This window comes from Micromys minutus (assembly GCF_963924665.1).
Source record: "Micromys minutus genome assembly, chromosome: 2".
NCBI lineage: Eukaryota > Metazoa > Chordata > Mammalia > Rodentia > Muridae > Micromys > Micromys minutus.
The window spans coordinates 48,635,089-48,652,261 of NC_137971.1; the positions used below are offsets into that span (position 1 = coordinate 48,635,089).

Consider the following 17,173-nt stretch of genomic DNA (forward strand, 5'->3'; position numbering starts at 1 on the left):
TTTGTGTTGCTATTGTTTTTGCTGTGGGTCTTTTTGACGAGGCATTCCGGTCTGTGAGAGGATTGGGACGGGTGAGGAAAATCGTAAAATTGGAGGATGCTTGTCCGCGTAGCTAGAGCGAGGGGCGTTTCTATCTAACGGATGCCCTTGATGGAGCCTTACAAAGTGGTGCATTTGGTTCTACTCACTTGCGAGCTGGAGGAAATTACTCTATGTGTCCTAGCCTGTAGTTAGGGGATAATTCTTTCCTACCTTAAAGATTGTTATGAGGATTAAAGTAAATTCTCTGGGATAATAAGATTATCATGGCGCTGGTACCTACGAGTGAGATTGTGTGAAAATTTAAGCCCAGAGTAGCTACATTTACATATCCAAAAAACATGGGGCTTTTCCACCATGGAAGGTGGACGGACCCTGGACCCCTCAGAACCTTTGTAAAATAAGGGTTAAATGCAGTAAAATGGCTGCTTTTCAACATAGGAATTAAGTTATAAATAGGAATTAACATAAATATGCTCCCCTTGCTCGCTGCCACCGTGTTTCTGTCGTAACCTTTATAATGGGAGAGAACTGTGTCCTCTCAACTCTTTTCTGCATGTGACGCTGTCCATATCTATGAGAACATATTCCTTACCTACTTAGATCTATCAGTTATGAAATAGGCTGGTTGTATAGTGCCTCTCTTAAAATACCACTCTGCCACCTACCAGCTGTGTAATCATGGTCAAATTAACTTTGCTGAGCCTTGGTTTTCTCTTCTACTAATTGAGGGAAATAAGAGTTTACTTTCTACCTGAGGAGGTTATTATAAGATTTAAATAACATCTGTGATTGAAACAGTTCCTAGAGCACTGCGTGTAATATATAAAGGTTTATTTACTACGATTACTACCACCATGTGACCAGGTTGTCACTTCTCTAGAGTAACCATAAATATTCTTGCTAAGACTTGTGCATTTGTCAGGTGTGGGTACATTCCTGTGAAACAAGTTCTCAGAGTGAGGCAGGAGGATCAACAATTCAGGATGAGCTTGAGCTACTTAGCAAGATAGATCTGGTTTAAGGGGGGGGGAGGGAAGGAGGGAGGGAGGAGAGAGAGAGAGAGAGAGAGAGAGAGAGAGAGAGAGAGAGAGAGAGAGAGAGAGCGCTGTGAATTTAGAAGGGTCTAGACATGGAGAAAAGTCTGCCAGAAAGAATTAGTCTCTAGAAAGAATGACAAGTTATGGTGTAATGGGGTGGAGTTAAGGTGGGTTTTTGGTTGGTTTTGTCTTGTTTAGTTTGGTGAAGAATCTTGGCTATTATAACCCAAGCTGGCCTCAGACTCTCAATCCTCCTGTTTTAGGTTCCTGAACATTGTTATTATAGGTGTGCACCACTACACCTGGCTTTAGTTGGGTTTTTATTTTTATAACTGGTTCTAACTAATATACCCTGATCATCCAGGATGGTGTTTTGCATACTGATGCTCAGTAGATGTTTGTTGCTAGACTTCTAATATTGCCTTTCTCGCTTCTCTCCCCTCCAAACAGGTCCTTGCATTAGAGCCAGGGAAACAGCTCTGATTTGGAAAAACTAAACATCTCACCCAGAGTTCTGGGCAGAGAGAGAACCAGAAGTTATTTTCTCCAGAACTGTGGAATGTACCATTGGGAATCCCCAAAATTAGAGAGAAGATGCTCCAGACCAGTAACTACAGCCTGGTTCTCTCCCTGCAGTTCCTGTTGCTGTCCTATGACCTGTTCGTCAATTCCTTCTCAGAGCTACTCCGAATGGCTCCAGTTATCCAGCTTGTGCTGTTCATGTGAGTATGAGAGGCAGGCCTGAAAAGCTGACCCCAAAGAGTGTGACTGTCACAGCTGAGCATTCTAAACTTATTAGTGTGTTTAGAAGTCTATGCTGTCTGGGGGTTTGGGGTGACAATATCATAGAGAAAACAGATCTCTTGATTGCCCTTAGAGTTTAGGGCCATCTAAGTCCTCATATAGCCCTCATTTGGCTATACTTTGTTTTATGTGTCTTCAGCATCCAGGATATTGCAATCCTCTTCAACATCATCATAATTTTCCTCATGTTCTTCAACACCTTCGTCTTCCAGGCTGGCCTGGTCAACCTCCTATTCCATAAGTTCAAAGGGACCATCATTCTGACTTCTGTGTACCTCACCCTCAGCATCTCCCTACACGTCTGGGTCATGGTAAGAATGAATGTTCTGAATTTCTACATATTTAGTTTAAAGAAATTACATATAGCTATTATTTTATGTCTGAGTGTAGGTGGGTAAGGTGTGGGTACCAAAGGCAAACTTGCAGGAATCAGTCCTTCTACCAGCAGGTTCTGGAGATTGAACTGCAGTTATCAGACCTGGCAGCAAATGTCCCCAATCACCAAGCTTTCTCATTAGCCCTTTCACATTTTTAAATGGCTGCAAGTAACTAGGCATGGTGACTAACACATGTAATTCTAGCACCTAGCAGGTCAAGGCAGGAGGATTATGACAATTCAAGGTCATCCTGAATCTACACAGTTCTAGACCAGCTTAGACTTTATAGTGTACGATCCGTCTCAAGGCGATCTTACAAAATGTAGTAGCATCTACCTGTAATCTTAGTTCTCTGAAGGCCATGACAAGTTCATCCTGGGCTACATATAAGTTCAGTAGCAAGAACCTTGAGGCCAAATGAGTATAATGGTCTGGAAGATGGCTCATCAGTTATGAGCACTTGCTGCTCTTGCAGAGGACCTGGATTTGGCTCCTAGCACCCACTTCAAGTGGCTCACAACTCCTTGTAATTCCAATCCCAAGGGATCCAGTTCTTCTAGCCACTACTGGCATTGGCACATGTGTGGTGCACATATACACACGAAGGCACACATAATACATAAAATAAATCAATTGCCACACATAGATGGTATACACCTTTAATTCCAGTACTTGGGAGGCAGAGGCAGACAGATTTTTGTGAGTTAGAGGCCATTCTGGTCTAAAAGATAATTCCAGGCTAGCCAGGACTGCACAATGTTAAAGTGTGTGTCTATAATAAATAAAAATAAATAAATCTTTTTTTTTCCAAAAGGATATGAAAACTCATGAGATACTCAAGAGATGGAAGAATTAGGGAAGCAGAAGTCAGCAACCATGAGAATCAGATCTTATCTGGGGCCTATGTGAGATAGGTGCTTTATGTTCAAGTTGTTGGTCTGATTACATCCTATGTGTATTGTATGAAGGCTTAACAGAAAAACAACCAAAAAACCAGAAAGATAATGGTAAGGGCTGGGAAATATAGCTCAGCAACAGGGCATTTACCTGGCATGCTCTGTGCCCTGTGTTTGATCAAACCCTGTCCTATTAAAAGAAAATCCAACTAGAAATTTCTATCCTCAGGAGACCCTGCTATTCTTCAACGTGGTTCAGAATCTTTGGTAAAAAGTAGGTAAAATGAAGGTGTTCTGGGCTGTGACAATTTATAAGGTACTTTTGCATAGCAATCTGTGTTCAAAGATCCAGGGACTTTTCTATTTGTAACAGTTTACCTTTGCCTTAAATAGGCCTACTAGTGTTGAAACAGGAAGTCTGGTCAGTTTTGCCGTTGCTATGTGGGTAGGTGGGTGTTGCAGAGGGTATGTTTAGGTGTTAGTGTCCCATGGTTAATGTTACATCTGGGAAACAGCTATGCAAGAGTGTTACTTTCCTGTATGCCCTGTATAGAGTGCCCATCTTTATACATGAGTCTCTTTAGTTTTCCTGTAGGCTTCAGACCATATCCAGTCCTCAGCCTGTCAGATTGCTTTTAAGAATATAATCTGAAGCTGTGGTGTTACACGCCTTTAATCCCAGTACTCAGGAGGCAGAGGAAGGTGAATCAGCCTGGTCTTCAGAGCAAGTTCCAGGGCATCTGTCTCTCTAAAAATGATTTGAAGGTTTATAGTTTATGATCGTGTGTGTGTGTGTGTGTGTGTGTGTGTGTGTGTGTGTGTGTGTGTGTAGCTGGAGTTACAGAGAGTGTGAAACACACCAATGTGGACACTAGGAAGTGAACTCTTATTTTTCTAAAAGAGCAGCAAATGCTCTTAGCTGTTCTGGGGAAGTCCTGCAAGCCTTTATTTTCTATTTCTTCAGCTTTACAAATTCTTCCATCTCTTTGGATAACTCATGTCTCCTATATGCTTATTTTGATGGAACTCATTAAAATTCCTGACTCTGAGCTAGAGGTGTGGCTCAAGGGTAGAGAGCCCTTCCCTCATCTTGGTTCTCAGCACCACCATCAAAACAGCAGAGCCTTGGTCTCTAGTCACCTTTTTCACTGTCTCTGGATCCACTGTGTGGGTACCCCTGACCTACCACAGGAAAGCAGCAGGACAGTGTGCAGAGGTCAAGGGGCTTCCTCTGTCAGAGCCTGTGCTCCGCTTCCTGGAGTCCTGGATTTAAGCTGTTGAGGTCATTAAGCCTGAGGCTGAATACACAAAAGTGTGGAGCCTGAGATTTTGCAGGCTTAACAGTGAGCAGACGCTTTTGAGATCATTTCTCCATGACAATAAATTCCCCACTTCAGGCTTAGAGGAGACCCCTTTGAAGCAAAAAATAAAAAGGAGCAGGAGGCAGCTAGGAGCTGGCAAGATGGCTAAGCAGGTTAAGGGATTTTTGCTAAACTTGATCCCTGGGACCCATATGATGGAAGGAGGGAACTGACTCTAAATTGTCTTCTATCTCTGGATGCATGCTGCTGCACACTTGACACATACACATATACATACACACACTGGTGCATACACATGCACATGCACATATACATACACACATACACATGCATTTTTAAAAATTATTTTGAAAAAAAAAATATACATAGTTCTGGCTGGCCTGGAACTCACTATGTAGGCCAGGCTAGCCTTAGACTTACAGAGATCTGCTTATTTCTGCCTCTTGAGAACCACTGTGCCTAACTAAAAATCCTATTTATTTTATGCTTATGAGAGTGTTTGCCTACATATGTGCATCATGTGTGTGCCTAGTGTCCGTAGAGGCCAGAAGAGAGCATTGGATCCCCAGGAACCAGGGTTATAGGAAGTCGTATGCTATCATATAGGTCCTAGGAACTGAACTTCAGTCAATGTGCTCTTAACCACTCAGCCATTTTTACAGCCTCATAAAGAAAAAAAGTTTTGAGGGGTTTGAAGCTTTCTTGAGACTATACATGGAGCTTATGAGAAGGAGTGAGGCCTAGAAAAAGGGGGAAATGAAGGAAGTCCCAGTGAGAAATTCTCTACCCCCACCTGTGCAGAAAAACAGTGGCCCAGCGGCCTGCCCTGCCTTGGCCTAAGGGACTTCCTTGAGTAAATAATTCTTAGGAGAATCATAAAACAGATGACTGATAGCCATCTGACCCTCTGAAGAATCCCAGTTAGGTCCTGACGCATATGCTCACTAACCAACAGGTTTAAAGGTCAATCAATTTGCATAGCCAATGAATTTAAATTATAACCTTGCTGTTGTAACCTGTGCCCCTAAAAAGTATAAAAAACTGCTTGTAACAGCCTTTCAGGGTCACCTCTCCTCTGGATGTAGGCCACCCCAGTGCACTGAACTAATAAACCTCTTGCTTTTGCATCGATCCCCGATCTCTCGTCTCATAGGAGCCTCAAATAGATAAGACTCAATTTGGGTCTTACATTGGCTTTGCTGCAGCTAAGCAAGTTAGAGATATGACAGCCTCGTGGGTCCTTTAACCTTTTCCTTTGCACTTATGTCTCCTCTAGAACGTGCGGTGGAAAAACTCCAGCAGCTTCAGATGGACAAATGGCCTGCAAACACTGTTTGTATTCCAGAGACTAGGTGAGGATGGAGTGGCTTCAGGCGCACTCACAGCCAGCTGTGTCTCTGGCAGCACAGCCATGATCCTGCTTCCCAGATCCATCAGGACAGCCTGGGATGAGGAGGACAACCTCACAAAGGAAAGGGGCAGGACTGCCCTCTGCCCTTTCTGGGAGACAGCGCAAACCCCTGGGGCAGTGCTGGGGCTGGCTGGGCTTAGTTTTCCCTGAACACTGAGGACCACCTCTGAGGCTGCTCTCTGCTTTTGTCCTCAGCCGCAGTGCTGTATTGCTACTTCTACAAAAGGACGGCTGTGAGACTGGGTGACCCCCGCTTTTACCAGGACTCACTATGGCTGCGCAAGGAGTTCATGCAAGTGCGAAGGTGACCACTTCATGTCACGCTGATGAATTCCTTTCCTTCCTGATAGAAGGTGCCTGGGTTGCTCTCCAGGGAGGAGCAGCTATTGGCACCAGGAAACAGGTGGACTTCCTAGGACACATTTATGCCAGCTGTGCTCAGCATTCAAGAAGGAAGACTTACCAGGCATGGTTGGAAACAGAGGCAGGAGGATTGCTGTGAGTTTGAGGCCACCCTAGGCCTACCTAATGAGTTTTGGGTTAGCCTATAGAGGGAGACCCCATCTCAAAAAAGAAAGAAAAACAGACCTTCCCTATTGCCAGTTAAAGTGTTTCCCTGCAGACTGTAGTAAGAAGTGCAGTCTTGCCTCCCTCAGTCCACCCACTTCTTCTCTTTCTAATCTGTGTCACCCTCTCCCTCCTCCTTCCTGATGATCTGCAGCTCTGGAGCTCCCACTCTTTAAAGCTTATGGTTCAGCTTTTTAGGCAGCGGCATCTTAGCTCAGGCCCTGTTCTGCTGATCCCATACTTGAGTGACTGGAGGGTGCAGATAATGATGGCCATGATCTCCTGACACCTTCGTCATTTAGATTTTATATCCATGTACTTTTTTACAATTCCAAAAGGACATAAATTGAATTCTTTTTTAAATAAACGGTAGTGTCTGTCTGTCTTGGAGTCTTCATGGTGAAGTGGTATACCAAGTCAGAGAGTCTCAGCATCTCTTTGACCCTTAGGGCAAACTGAGCTATAAACTAAATGCACACTGTGTCCCATTATGAGTCAAAGTACTGATTGGGGTGGCTCACACCCGGGGAGGCCTCGGCAAGAGGGCTACATAGTGAATTCTAGGCTTGCCTTGGCTATAGTATGAAGACTCTCAAACAAAACTAATCAAGAGTTCTGGTACTTACTACTTTGTTAGTTCAAGGCATGATCTGATGTCTGCCTCGAGTCCTGAAGTTTCAGATTTCTGTGTTTCCTTTAGATTCTATGTTTCCTAGAAGCTGAAATCACTCTCAAGAGAAAAAAAATTCTTCATAGCCAGTTTAGCAAAGGAAAGTTTAACATATTTGCTACTTTCTGTTGCTAAACTGTGATGGTTGGTTATGGCAAACCATCACCAAACTCAGTAGCATGGATTCCTGTGCGGTCAGCTGGCACATAGTAGGAATCAGCTCATCTGGGCTGGTCAGGATGATTGCAGCTGGGCCTCCTCAAGGCTGTCTGTGGTCAGCCATGATAATCTTGGGCCTTTAACTTGACTAACCTACGGTGACCTCAGGAGGAATAACAGCTTACTGGGCTGTGGGTCTTATGACTCATCCACCAGCAGATTACCTGGGTCTGCATGATGATGACCTAGAAGCAGGAGAGAACTTGTCCCCATCGCATTCACAGGTCAGTCCTCTGTTTTGATTCCCATTGGTCAAAGCAAGTCATGTGACCAAAAACAAGGTCAAAGTAGGAAGCAGTTGTCAAGAAGTAGGAAAGATAATCACATTGAATTGTATTTAAAAGTCTGATTTTTTAAAAGAAATTCAACACTTACCCTATTAAGGTAAACTCTCCTCCCCTATTTTTTCACATTTGATTTCTTAAAATTTTCTGTTTCAATACATGGCGATTTCATGCATGCTTCTTAGTTTTAAATCACAACAACAATGTTCCTGAGATCTTACATAGAGGAAATGTCAGCTCAAGTTTCAGGGCAGAAGGTTTGGAAAGGGCTGGGAGTATGGCTCAGTGCTAGAGCATGATTGTAGCATGTGCAAGGACCTGGGTTCAATACCCAGCACCAAAGAGAGAGTGAATAAAAGAAGGGAAAAAGAACCAACTATTAATCAAATCAGACCACACCTCATAGCTGTGTGGAACATACAGTGTTTAAGCACAGGCAGACATTGAAATGCCAGGTAGCGAATGCCTGGGACTAATGGGCTATTACACTGGGAGAAGGGGAAGCCATGAATTCTACAGCATCTGAATAAAAGCAACTGGATTCAGAAATGGAGAGGTTGGCTCAGGGCTTAAGAGCTCTGGTTGCTGTGCTAGACAGAAGTCCAGAGTTCAATTCCCAGCAACCACATAGTTCATAGCCAATGAGATCTAGCATGCAGGTGTACGTGCAAATAGAGCATTCATACATGAAATAGATCATAATTTTTAAAAATAGAGAAAACAGCTGAATTCTAGTAAAACTAGTGTGTACGCTAAACTTTTGGGTTCTTTCTCTTACTTGGATATTACAAAAAAAATGTTTTGCATGTAAAAATGTTGCCAAGCTGGGCAGTGGTAGTGCATGCCTTTAATCCCAGCACTCAGGAGGCAGAGGAAGCTGGATTTCTGTGAGTTAGAGGCCAGACTGGTCTAGAGAGATAGTTGCAGGACAGCCTGAGCTACACAAAGAAACCTTGTCTCAAAACAAAACAAACAACCACGCACCATCAATATATCAACTAAATGGACAAGTAATAGTGAGAAGCAAAGATGAGATTATTCAGTGTGGCCACAGTGGAAGAGGACATATGAAGGGTTCCAGTAACACATTCTCTCCAGTTCCATCTTCTGAATATTAGATATGGGTTTAAGTGTAGATAGAACAGGATAGCAAGATGGTTCAGCAAGTTAGAGGGCATCTGGTTCTTCCAGAGAACTTGAATTCTGTGTCCAACTCAACTGCCCATTATTCCAGCTCTGGAGGCATCCAGCACCTCTGGCCCCTGAAGGAATGTGCACACTCCACACATATGATTAAAGTGTTTTTTTAAGTTTAAATAGAGAGCAAAGAGTGTATATAACAAAGCTGTCTTAAGTCAAGGTGTGTCCCATGCATCATTGGTCTTTGTCTTGCTCCAATTGTCATGCATAGCAGGTTGCCAAAGCTGTATGCAGTGTCTTCCTGGGAGGCAAGAGTCTCCTCTGAGTGACTCCAGGCTTGCATCCCTTCTTTTCCCTCTGCATGAGATCCCTGGAGGAAGTTTGATTCTTTGGGGTTCATAGTCTGAGAGCACAAATGTCTCTTTAAAATTACTCTCCTGAGCCAGACTTTGGTTGTAGATGCCTTTATTCCCAGCACTTGGAAGGCAGATGGATCTCTTGCGTTTAAGACCAGCCTGGTCCACAGAGCTAGTTCCAGGACAGCCAGGGTTACACAGAGAAACTTTATCAAAAAAACAAAAAGAAAAAAGATTCCTCTCCTGTAAGATGGTTACAGAACTGTCAAAAGCCCCATGTCAGGGGCTTGTACATCTGTAACTCCAGCTCTAGTGGAAGCCAATGCTGTCAGGCCTCTGCAGGCAACTGCATGTAGGTAGCACAGAAACTCGTGTGTGTGTGTGTGTGTGTGTGTGTGTGTGTGTGTAGTGTGTGACCTTTACACATGCACACACAAGCCTATTAAATAAAGAGACAAATGCTAGAAATAAAAACAAAATTGCTATGTCAATAAACCTTACCTAACTACTTAGAGCCTGATCCACATCTTCTAATGCCTTTATAGAAACGTCTAGAACTTAACACCTAGTGACCCATGACCCATGGCTTTACCCCAAATGTCCCAAGAAAGATAACTAATAATGTAAAATTTACTATTTAACAAGACCAGAAAGTATCTACATAGACGTGGACCCCACACAAAAGCACAAGAGATGAGGCCAAGACAACTCCCCTTACCCTCAGTCTGGTTCCCTCTGGTGGGAATTCACCCACATTTCTTCCTCTTACACCTTTCTCATGTCAGTGAACATAATGGTGCACACTTGTGTCTGTCACAGTACTGACAGTTGGGAAAGACCAAGACAGGAGGATTACTGAGTTCAAGATCAGCTCAGTAGACACAGCGGGTTTCAGGCCAGACTGAGCTAGCACTGCAGTAAGACCCAGTAGGCCTAGTAATTATGGATTCTCTGCCTGACTCAGCAGCATTCAGATGATGATAGGTGCTTGCTTGGATTAAATTGGAGTAAATAATCTTAAATGCCAGCAAAGCTACCACCTGCCTTGTCTGTCCAAGGAAAAGAGAGATGAGAAAATAGCCTGATTTTGAGTCTTTTCATTATAGCTTGTAGCTCTCCATGCAGGAAAAGAGAAACTCTAAAGACAGACAATTGTTGTTCCCCCTCCCATGGGCTATTAAGACAATGACCCCAAAGAAGTACAATTTCCTTGGGGATCTGCAGCAGAGGGAAGAGAAGGGCTGAAGCCAAAGAGAAAGTGAGATTTCAGTTTTGACAACTTGTCAGATCACCTTGAAGGATAGACTGGATCAGAGACAATAATGGGCCAGACCACACCTTGACCAAGACTGCTTAGTTAAGTATACCTCTTACCCTCAGTTTAAACTAAAACCCCAAATCAGACTTGGGGGTCATAGACCCCCTTATTTATTCCTTTACTCAGTGGGCCACATTGAACATTGTGATGGCTTAAGTAAGAATAGCCCTATAGGCTCATGTATTTGAATGCTCAGGAAGTGGCAGTATTTGGAAGGATTAGAAGGTGTGGCCTTGCTGGAGGTACTATGTCACTAGGGATAGGCTTTGAGGTTTCAAAAACCCAAGCCATGCCCTCTTTTCTGCTGCCTGCTGATCCAGTGGTAGAACTCTCAGCTACTTCTCCAGCATGGTGCCTGCCTGTGTGACACCATACTTCCCACCACGACAATGGACTCAAACTGTAAGTAAGCCCCATTAAATTCTTTTATATAAAAACTGGAACCAATTCTTGGCAGTTCCCTGGAGAGTCCTGGCTTGTGCGTGTCAGCACACCTCTCCGCGGCAGCTTATAAAGGGTTATGGAGTCGGGCGTGAAGTTAAAGTTTACTCTTTATCTTGGAGGTCAGTGAAAGGTTGGATCGTGGATGTATAAAAAGATAGATGCGTCTGTTCTAGAGAAATGAGCATCGGGAGATGGAGTCTTGTGTTAGTTTCGGCTCTACAAACGTTCTGGAAGCATAGTCTCTGAAGAAAGGACTATGATACTCTGGCCTGCCTACTAATATAGATGGCGCAGTCGCCAAAGGAAATGATTCGGGAGATGATTTTTAAAACGGTGCTCCCAGGGTGCAGAAGAGAGCATTTGATTCTCTGGAGCTGGAGTCTCAGATGGATCTGAGCCTCTCTGGATGCTGTGAAGTAAAACCAGGTTCTCTGGAAGAGCAGTACTTCCTCCTAACCACAGAACCATCTCTCCAGGCCCTGCAAGTCTTCATACATAATTAACATATTCCCGGCACATTTTACAAGCCCTTTCCTTTTCTTCTTTTTGAAAAGAATTTACCTGTAGCCTAAACTGGCCTTGAGCTTAATTACTTAGCAGAGGATGACTTTGAACTCCAGATCCAGTGGTCACTTTTAAAGACGATTTATTGTGTGGAACGTGACAAACAATGTTTGTGTTCTGAAACATCAGCTTTGAAACGTAATAAGTAAAAATTTTCACTGCTTTTCAAAAAAAAAAAAAAAAAAAAAAAAAGAGTTTCCTTGGTCAGTGTCTATTCACAGCAACAAAACACTGACCAAGACAGATATATCTCTGGTTTTTTCTTGACATTTTTGAGATTTAATTTTATTTTATGTGCATGAATGTTTTGCCTGCATGTATGTCTGTGCATCACATGTGTGCAGTGCTCACAGAAAGCAGAAGGAGTACACCACAATCTCCTTTATGGTCCCCAATCCATTTGAGGTTTTTTTGTTTTTTTTTTTTTTTTGTTTTTGTCCCCATTCTTCTTGACAAGCTGTATCTTCTTATGTAACCCTTTTCCCTTTTGTAAAGATAGTTTTTTCTCAGAAGTTCAAGCTGGCCTTGAGCACAAGATGCTCCTGCTCAGCCTCATGAGTGTTGTGATGACAGGCACATACCACTACACCAGCTCTATTTATAGTCTTCTAATAGATAATACAAGAATAATCAGAAACAGCTTACAAAGAAAACATTACTATAATGCTACTTCAGTTATTTATTTCAAATCCTTGACGCTGCATAATTTATAGACACTTATGACAAAGAGAAGGGTCCAGAAAATATATTTGTCTCTGCCCTGTTTCCTGACATTTAATTCCTAAAATTCTTAGAATATCCAAAGTGGTGTGAATTTTGGATGCTACTGAGCTGAGGGTGTCTGGGAACTCCTAAATTGCTTCACTGGTGGGGCTAGCTGCTTGGGGAACTCTAGTGATTAGAGGGTTGGAGCTATCAGCCCCACCCAGACCCCTAAGGAGGAAAAGAAGATGAAGCCAGTCACCAACCACCAATAATTAGTCATGCACATGTGCTGAACCCCCCCCCCCCACAGAAACAATAAAGGATAATTTGGAGAGCAACTGAATTGAAAGGCACAAGGCTCACACCACTGGTCTGCATTGTGTTGTATTTTGTTCTGGTTTATGCCAGTCTTTGTCATCCAAGCTAGCTTGAAACTCACTGTGTTAGTTTCAAGTTGTAGCGATTTCCCTGCCTCAGTTTCCTGGGTGCTGGGCTCATAAGTGAGTGAATCAACACACCCAGCTTCTGAGTTGTACCCTTTATACTCAGCCCATATGGAGTCAACTCTTTGCCTGAGTTCTATAAAGGCAAGCACACCATGACCAAGGCAACTCATATAAAAGACAACAGTTAATTGGGGCAGGATTATAGTTTCAGAGATTCGGTCCATTATCATCAAGATGGGAAGTATGGCAGCATCCAGGCAGACATGGTGCCGAAGAAGGAGCTGAGAGTTCTACATCTTGATCCAAAGGTAACCAGGAAGAGTCAGACAGCTATAAGGATGGTCTCAAAGCCCATCCCCACAGTGACATACTTCCTCCAATAAGGCCACATGTCCTAATAATGCCATTCCCTGGGTCATGAATATTCAAACCACCAGTGGCACAGCATGTGCCTTGCATGCAAAGGGGACTGTGCATTCAATCCCCAGTGCTGGTGCCACCAAAGACAAAGACTACAGCAGCAGCAACAATAAACATTACATCAGAACTCTCCAAGCAGGGACCAGTTAGGCAAATCAGAAAAATAAGATTATAAGCACTGGGACACTTATGAGTGAGATAAGGGCTAAATGGAGCCTTTAAGTGAAAAGCCACTCCAGCAAGATAGCTCAACAGGTAAAGACACCTACAGCGAGATATGAAGACCTGAGTTAGAGCAGATCTCCAGGACCTACATTTTGGAAGGAGAGAACCACTCCCACAAGCTGCACTTGCCCCTTGACCCACATACATACATACATACATACATACATACATACATATATACATACAGACAGACAGACAGGTAGATAGGTAGATAGATAGATAGGTAGATAGATAGATAGATAGATAGATAGGTAGGTAGGTAGGTAGGTAGGTAGTGTTTAATGTGTGCTTTTTGAGCATGTCCAAAACCCTGGGTTTGATCTCCAATTCCCAGCACTCATAAATTAGGTAGAGTGGGCCTTTGCCACATACTTTGAAAAAGAATCAGAAGCTCAAGGTCAACCTCTGTTTTATAGTTGGAAGCCAGTCTGGGATACAAGAAACCCTTTCTTAAAAAACAAAAACAAACAAGCAAACAAAAAAAAAGGAAAGGTGTTTATCTAGTTCTACTTTTGGTAGAATGGTGGCCTTTGCTCCAGGAAACAGATAAAACACATAAATATAGCTTTCCCAACAGTCTCAGAGAGAGGGGAGACAGTAGCTTGGTGGTAAAGTGTGTGCTCAGCATGTACGAGCCCTCGATCATCCCGGAAAGGGACAACACAGTCTAAACAGACACTCTGTCCCCTTCCTGCTGATTATCAGATTATTGAAACAATAGGTTCCAAAATACTAAATTTCTGTAGGAATCCTATGCTGGGGGAGGAGAAAGCCTGTAGTGCTGGTGCCAGCCTGAAAAATGTGCCTTCCCTATAAGGGTTTTGGACAATCCAATTTGAAGGACAGACTAAAGCAGAGCAGCTGATGGCAGGAGCGCACCTCACCAGTACTGCTTGGTTATACAGCTCCCATGCTCTCTAAACCCAAACGTCATGGGAGAACCTGGAAAATGGCCTTTGGCAGGGGAATCACTGAACCTGTTATTTTTGTTCCTCTTGTCTATGTAGCCACACTGAATGTCTCCTTTTCATTATTAACCATCCCTTCAGTTGGTGTATTAAGGATGGAGGCCCTGATGTACTTTGTTGGGATTTCCAGAGCCCAGGATGTGACCCTAACAACTATAGTACCATATACACATATGTGTATGCATGTTTCCAACTGATGCTGAAGTCAGGGGTATCACAACCTACCTTTGCAGAGTAAGGCTAATCACAGAAAAGTGATCCCACAATGGCAGGAGCTTTTTCAGGAGGCTTATTTGCTATTCTGAGTTTAAGCAAGAGGCTTGGAATGAATCTAAGAATGTACCTAGGCACCAAACAAGCCAGTTGCACTGAGTGGCCCCAGGACTCTGGAGGGACAAAACTGGGATCTGAGGAGCTCTGAAACATAAGGCCAGATGCTAAAAATATGGCAGCCTCGGTCTCTGAAAAGCAGAGGAGGGAGAAGGCTCAGGTCTCCTTACTGGGAACAAGAGGAAGCATGCAGTGAGCTGTGTTAAAGCAGCAGTGGTGGGCTAGGGAGGAACTCGGGGCAGCGTGCTTGCCAGGCACAAGAATGCATGAGGCCCTTGGCTCAACCTTTGGAACCACATCTTAGGAGATGATGTTGTATTGTAGCTTCCATCCTGGTTGGGTTAAAGTGACTAGTTCTCATCTAGTAGGAGTAGGAGTCAAAATAAAAAATAGAAACATTCAAAGTTTTTATGTATTTAACAAAACTATAAGTGTTTAAGGTGTCTAATAAAGTTTTGGAAGGTTGTGGAGATGGCTCATTGGGTTAAGATGGAAACCAGCTTCACACGTTTCTGAGAAAAGCTGGCTTTTATCTAACCACCTGAAATTCTCCTATAGTCCAGTTTGAGCTTATTTCTGAATATTTGGACAGCAGAATACTTGAGATCTAGATTGCCTTTAATCCCAGCACTCAAGAGGCAGAGGCAGGCAGATCTCTCTGAGTTCAAAATCAACCTGGTCTACAGAGTGAGTTCCAGGATATTCAGGGCTACATAGTGAAACCCTGTCTTAAACCCAAAGCAAACCTAACAGAAAGAAATGGGTGAGGGTATGGAGATTTGAATTGGGGTCTAGCTCACCAGCAGAACCCTTGCCTGGTGTGGGTTCTATTTCCAGCAAAGTAAAACTTAAGACTAGGGGACCTAGTTTACGGTTTACACTGTTACTCAAACAAATTAGTTGTCTAGTAAAGGAAACATTACTTTTTTTGGAGAAAAATAACAGTAGCCAGAGGATATAGAATTTAGCATTTATTTTATTTTTTTATTTTTTTGGGGGAGGGAGCTAATCCAATCATGTGTTTATTGAGTGCATGTTATGTGCTAAATATTGTTCAGGGTACTTGGGACACAGCAGAGGATAAAACAAGGAGTCCTGCCCTCATGGAGCCTACAGTCTATCACTGCAGTGACCTCGGGAAAGTCACTGCACTCCTGCGCCCAGTAGACAGAGCTAGGTGTGGTGCAGATGCTGACCCGGACAGGGCCCTGACCCACCACCCTAGACAGCAGAGAGGGCTGCAGGTTGAGCTTTAATAATCAAGTACACTGGGGAGAAGGGAGCAAGTATGCTATACGAGCTGCTGCTGCTGCTTGGTGGCGGCCTTGTTGGCCAGGTCCTTGGCCTTCTCTGTAGCTGCCAGTGCCGTCTCCTTTGCTTTCTCTTTGGCCTCTTTGGCTGTCTCAACAAGTGTTTTGGAAGGGGCCTCACCTTGTAGCTTGGCCAGGATGTATTCAAAGCCCTTCATTGTCTTGGTCACATTGCTTTTGAACCGGGCAAGACCAAATTCCTGGACAGCTCTGGAGACGCCAAATAAGTTAGAGGAGACCCAGGCTTCCCTACGGATTTCCGTCCAGCCGCTGTTGTCAGAGTTCACACCGTAAACACATCGTTCCTCCACCACCATCAGCCGGACGTGGTTGATGTTCCAGGTGAAGGTGGTCATGGTCTGATTCTGCGGGTCCACAACGGAGTCCTCCAGGATGTACACCGAGTGAGCAACGTTGGCAGGAAACAGTCGCTCTGCCCAACGTGGCATCCTGTTGGTCTTGGTCAGGAGTCTTCGGGACAGAAGCTTCTGGTCAGGGGTCACCTCCCGGTGCACTATGTCTTCGGTTAAGACATGTTTGCTATAGGGATTCGGGTACCGTTGCCAGAAGGCAGCGAACACTTGGTCCCAGGAACTTCGGAGCACGCTCTGGTCCAGGAAATACTTCACCATCGTCCCGACTCGGGCTCAGCACCCGTGCAGCATCAGGGTGAAGAGCCCGGGGCGTGGGGGTGGGATGGGGTGGGGGACACGCGGCAAGGCGCGGGCCCGCTAGGCTCGCAGCTCAATCACCGAGGCGCCGCGCCCAGTCCCTACAGCCGCCATGAAGGACTATCAGAATTTAGCATTTAAAACTGCTCTCATATAGGATGATTTGGATCAGATGCTGAAATTAATGAAGATAATAGAGCTTTGGTGAAAGCATCTTCTGAGCCAGTAGAAAGGTAGACACCCATAGAATAATGGGTGATTCTTGAAATCCTGGAAATACAAGTTACAATGGCTAAAACATCATATTTCTTTCTCTCTTAGGGGACAAGGTCTTCTTGCCCTTGCCCTATGATGGCCTTATACCATTAAGCTTTGATCCTACTTCTACCTCTCAAGTGCTGGACTTACAGCATCAGACAACATATCTGGTTTTATGCAGTGTTGGGAACTGAACTTGTGGCTTCCTGCATGTTAAACAAGCATTCTACCACTCTACTGAGCTATAACCACAGCCCTTCTCCTCCTCCTCTTCTTTCTCCTTGCATTTTTTAAAAGACAGGGTCTGTCTATATATCTCTGACTGTCCTGGAACTCTATCTGTAGACCAATCTGACCTTGAACTCACAGAGATCTCTGCCTTCATTTAC

General features: G+C 43.9%; 2 protein-coding genes across 2 annotated transcripts; one reads left to right on the plus strand and one right to left on the minus strand.

The window, feature by feature from the left end:
• Positions 1-30: 30 nt before the first annotated feature.
• On the plus strand, positions 31-6,705 carry TMEM138 (transmembrane protein 138). The gene is made up of 5 exons (XM_080911671.1): positions 31-71; positions 1,530-1,801; positions 2,023-2,194; positions 5,755-5,830; positions 6,085-6,705. The coding sequence occupies exons 2-5, from the start codon at positions 1,674-1,676 to the stop codon at positions 6,195-6,197; spliced, it is 489 nt and encodes a 162-aa protein (XP_080767797.1). The 5' UTR covers positions 31-71; positions 1,530-1,673; the 3' UTR covers positions 6,198-6,705.
• A 9,070-nt stretch (positions 6,706-15,775) lies between these two features.
• LOC308417321 (PRELI domain-containing protein 1, mitochondrial-like) lies at positions 15,776-16,487 on the minus strand (the record flags this gene model as incomplete). The annotated part of the gene is made up of 1 exon (XM_080912547.1): positions 15,776-16,487. The coding sequence occupies one exon, from the start codon at positions 16,485-16,487 to the stop codon at positions 15,837-15,839; it is 651 nt and encodes a 216-aa protein (XP_080768673.1). The 3' UTR covers positions 15,776-15,836.
• Between the last annotated feature and the right edge of the window lie 686 nt (positions 16,488-17,173).

Bases quoted from the DNA above. Each gene is read 5' to 3' on its own strand.
- TMEM138 (XM_080911671.1), top strand. From the start codon at position 1,674: ATGCTCCAGACCAGTAACTACAGCCTGGTTCTCTCCCTGCAGTTCCTG. The intron at 1,802-2,022 runs GTGAGTATGAGA...ATGTGTCTTCAG, and splicing joins ATCCAGCTTGTGCTGTTCAT to CATCCAGGATATTGCAATCC. The intron at 5,831-6,084 runs GTGAGGATGGAG...TTTTGTCCTCAG, and splicing joins GTTTGTATTCCAGAGACTAG to CCGCAGTGCTGTATTGCTAC.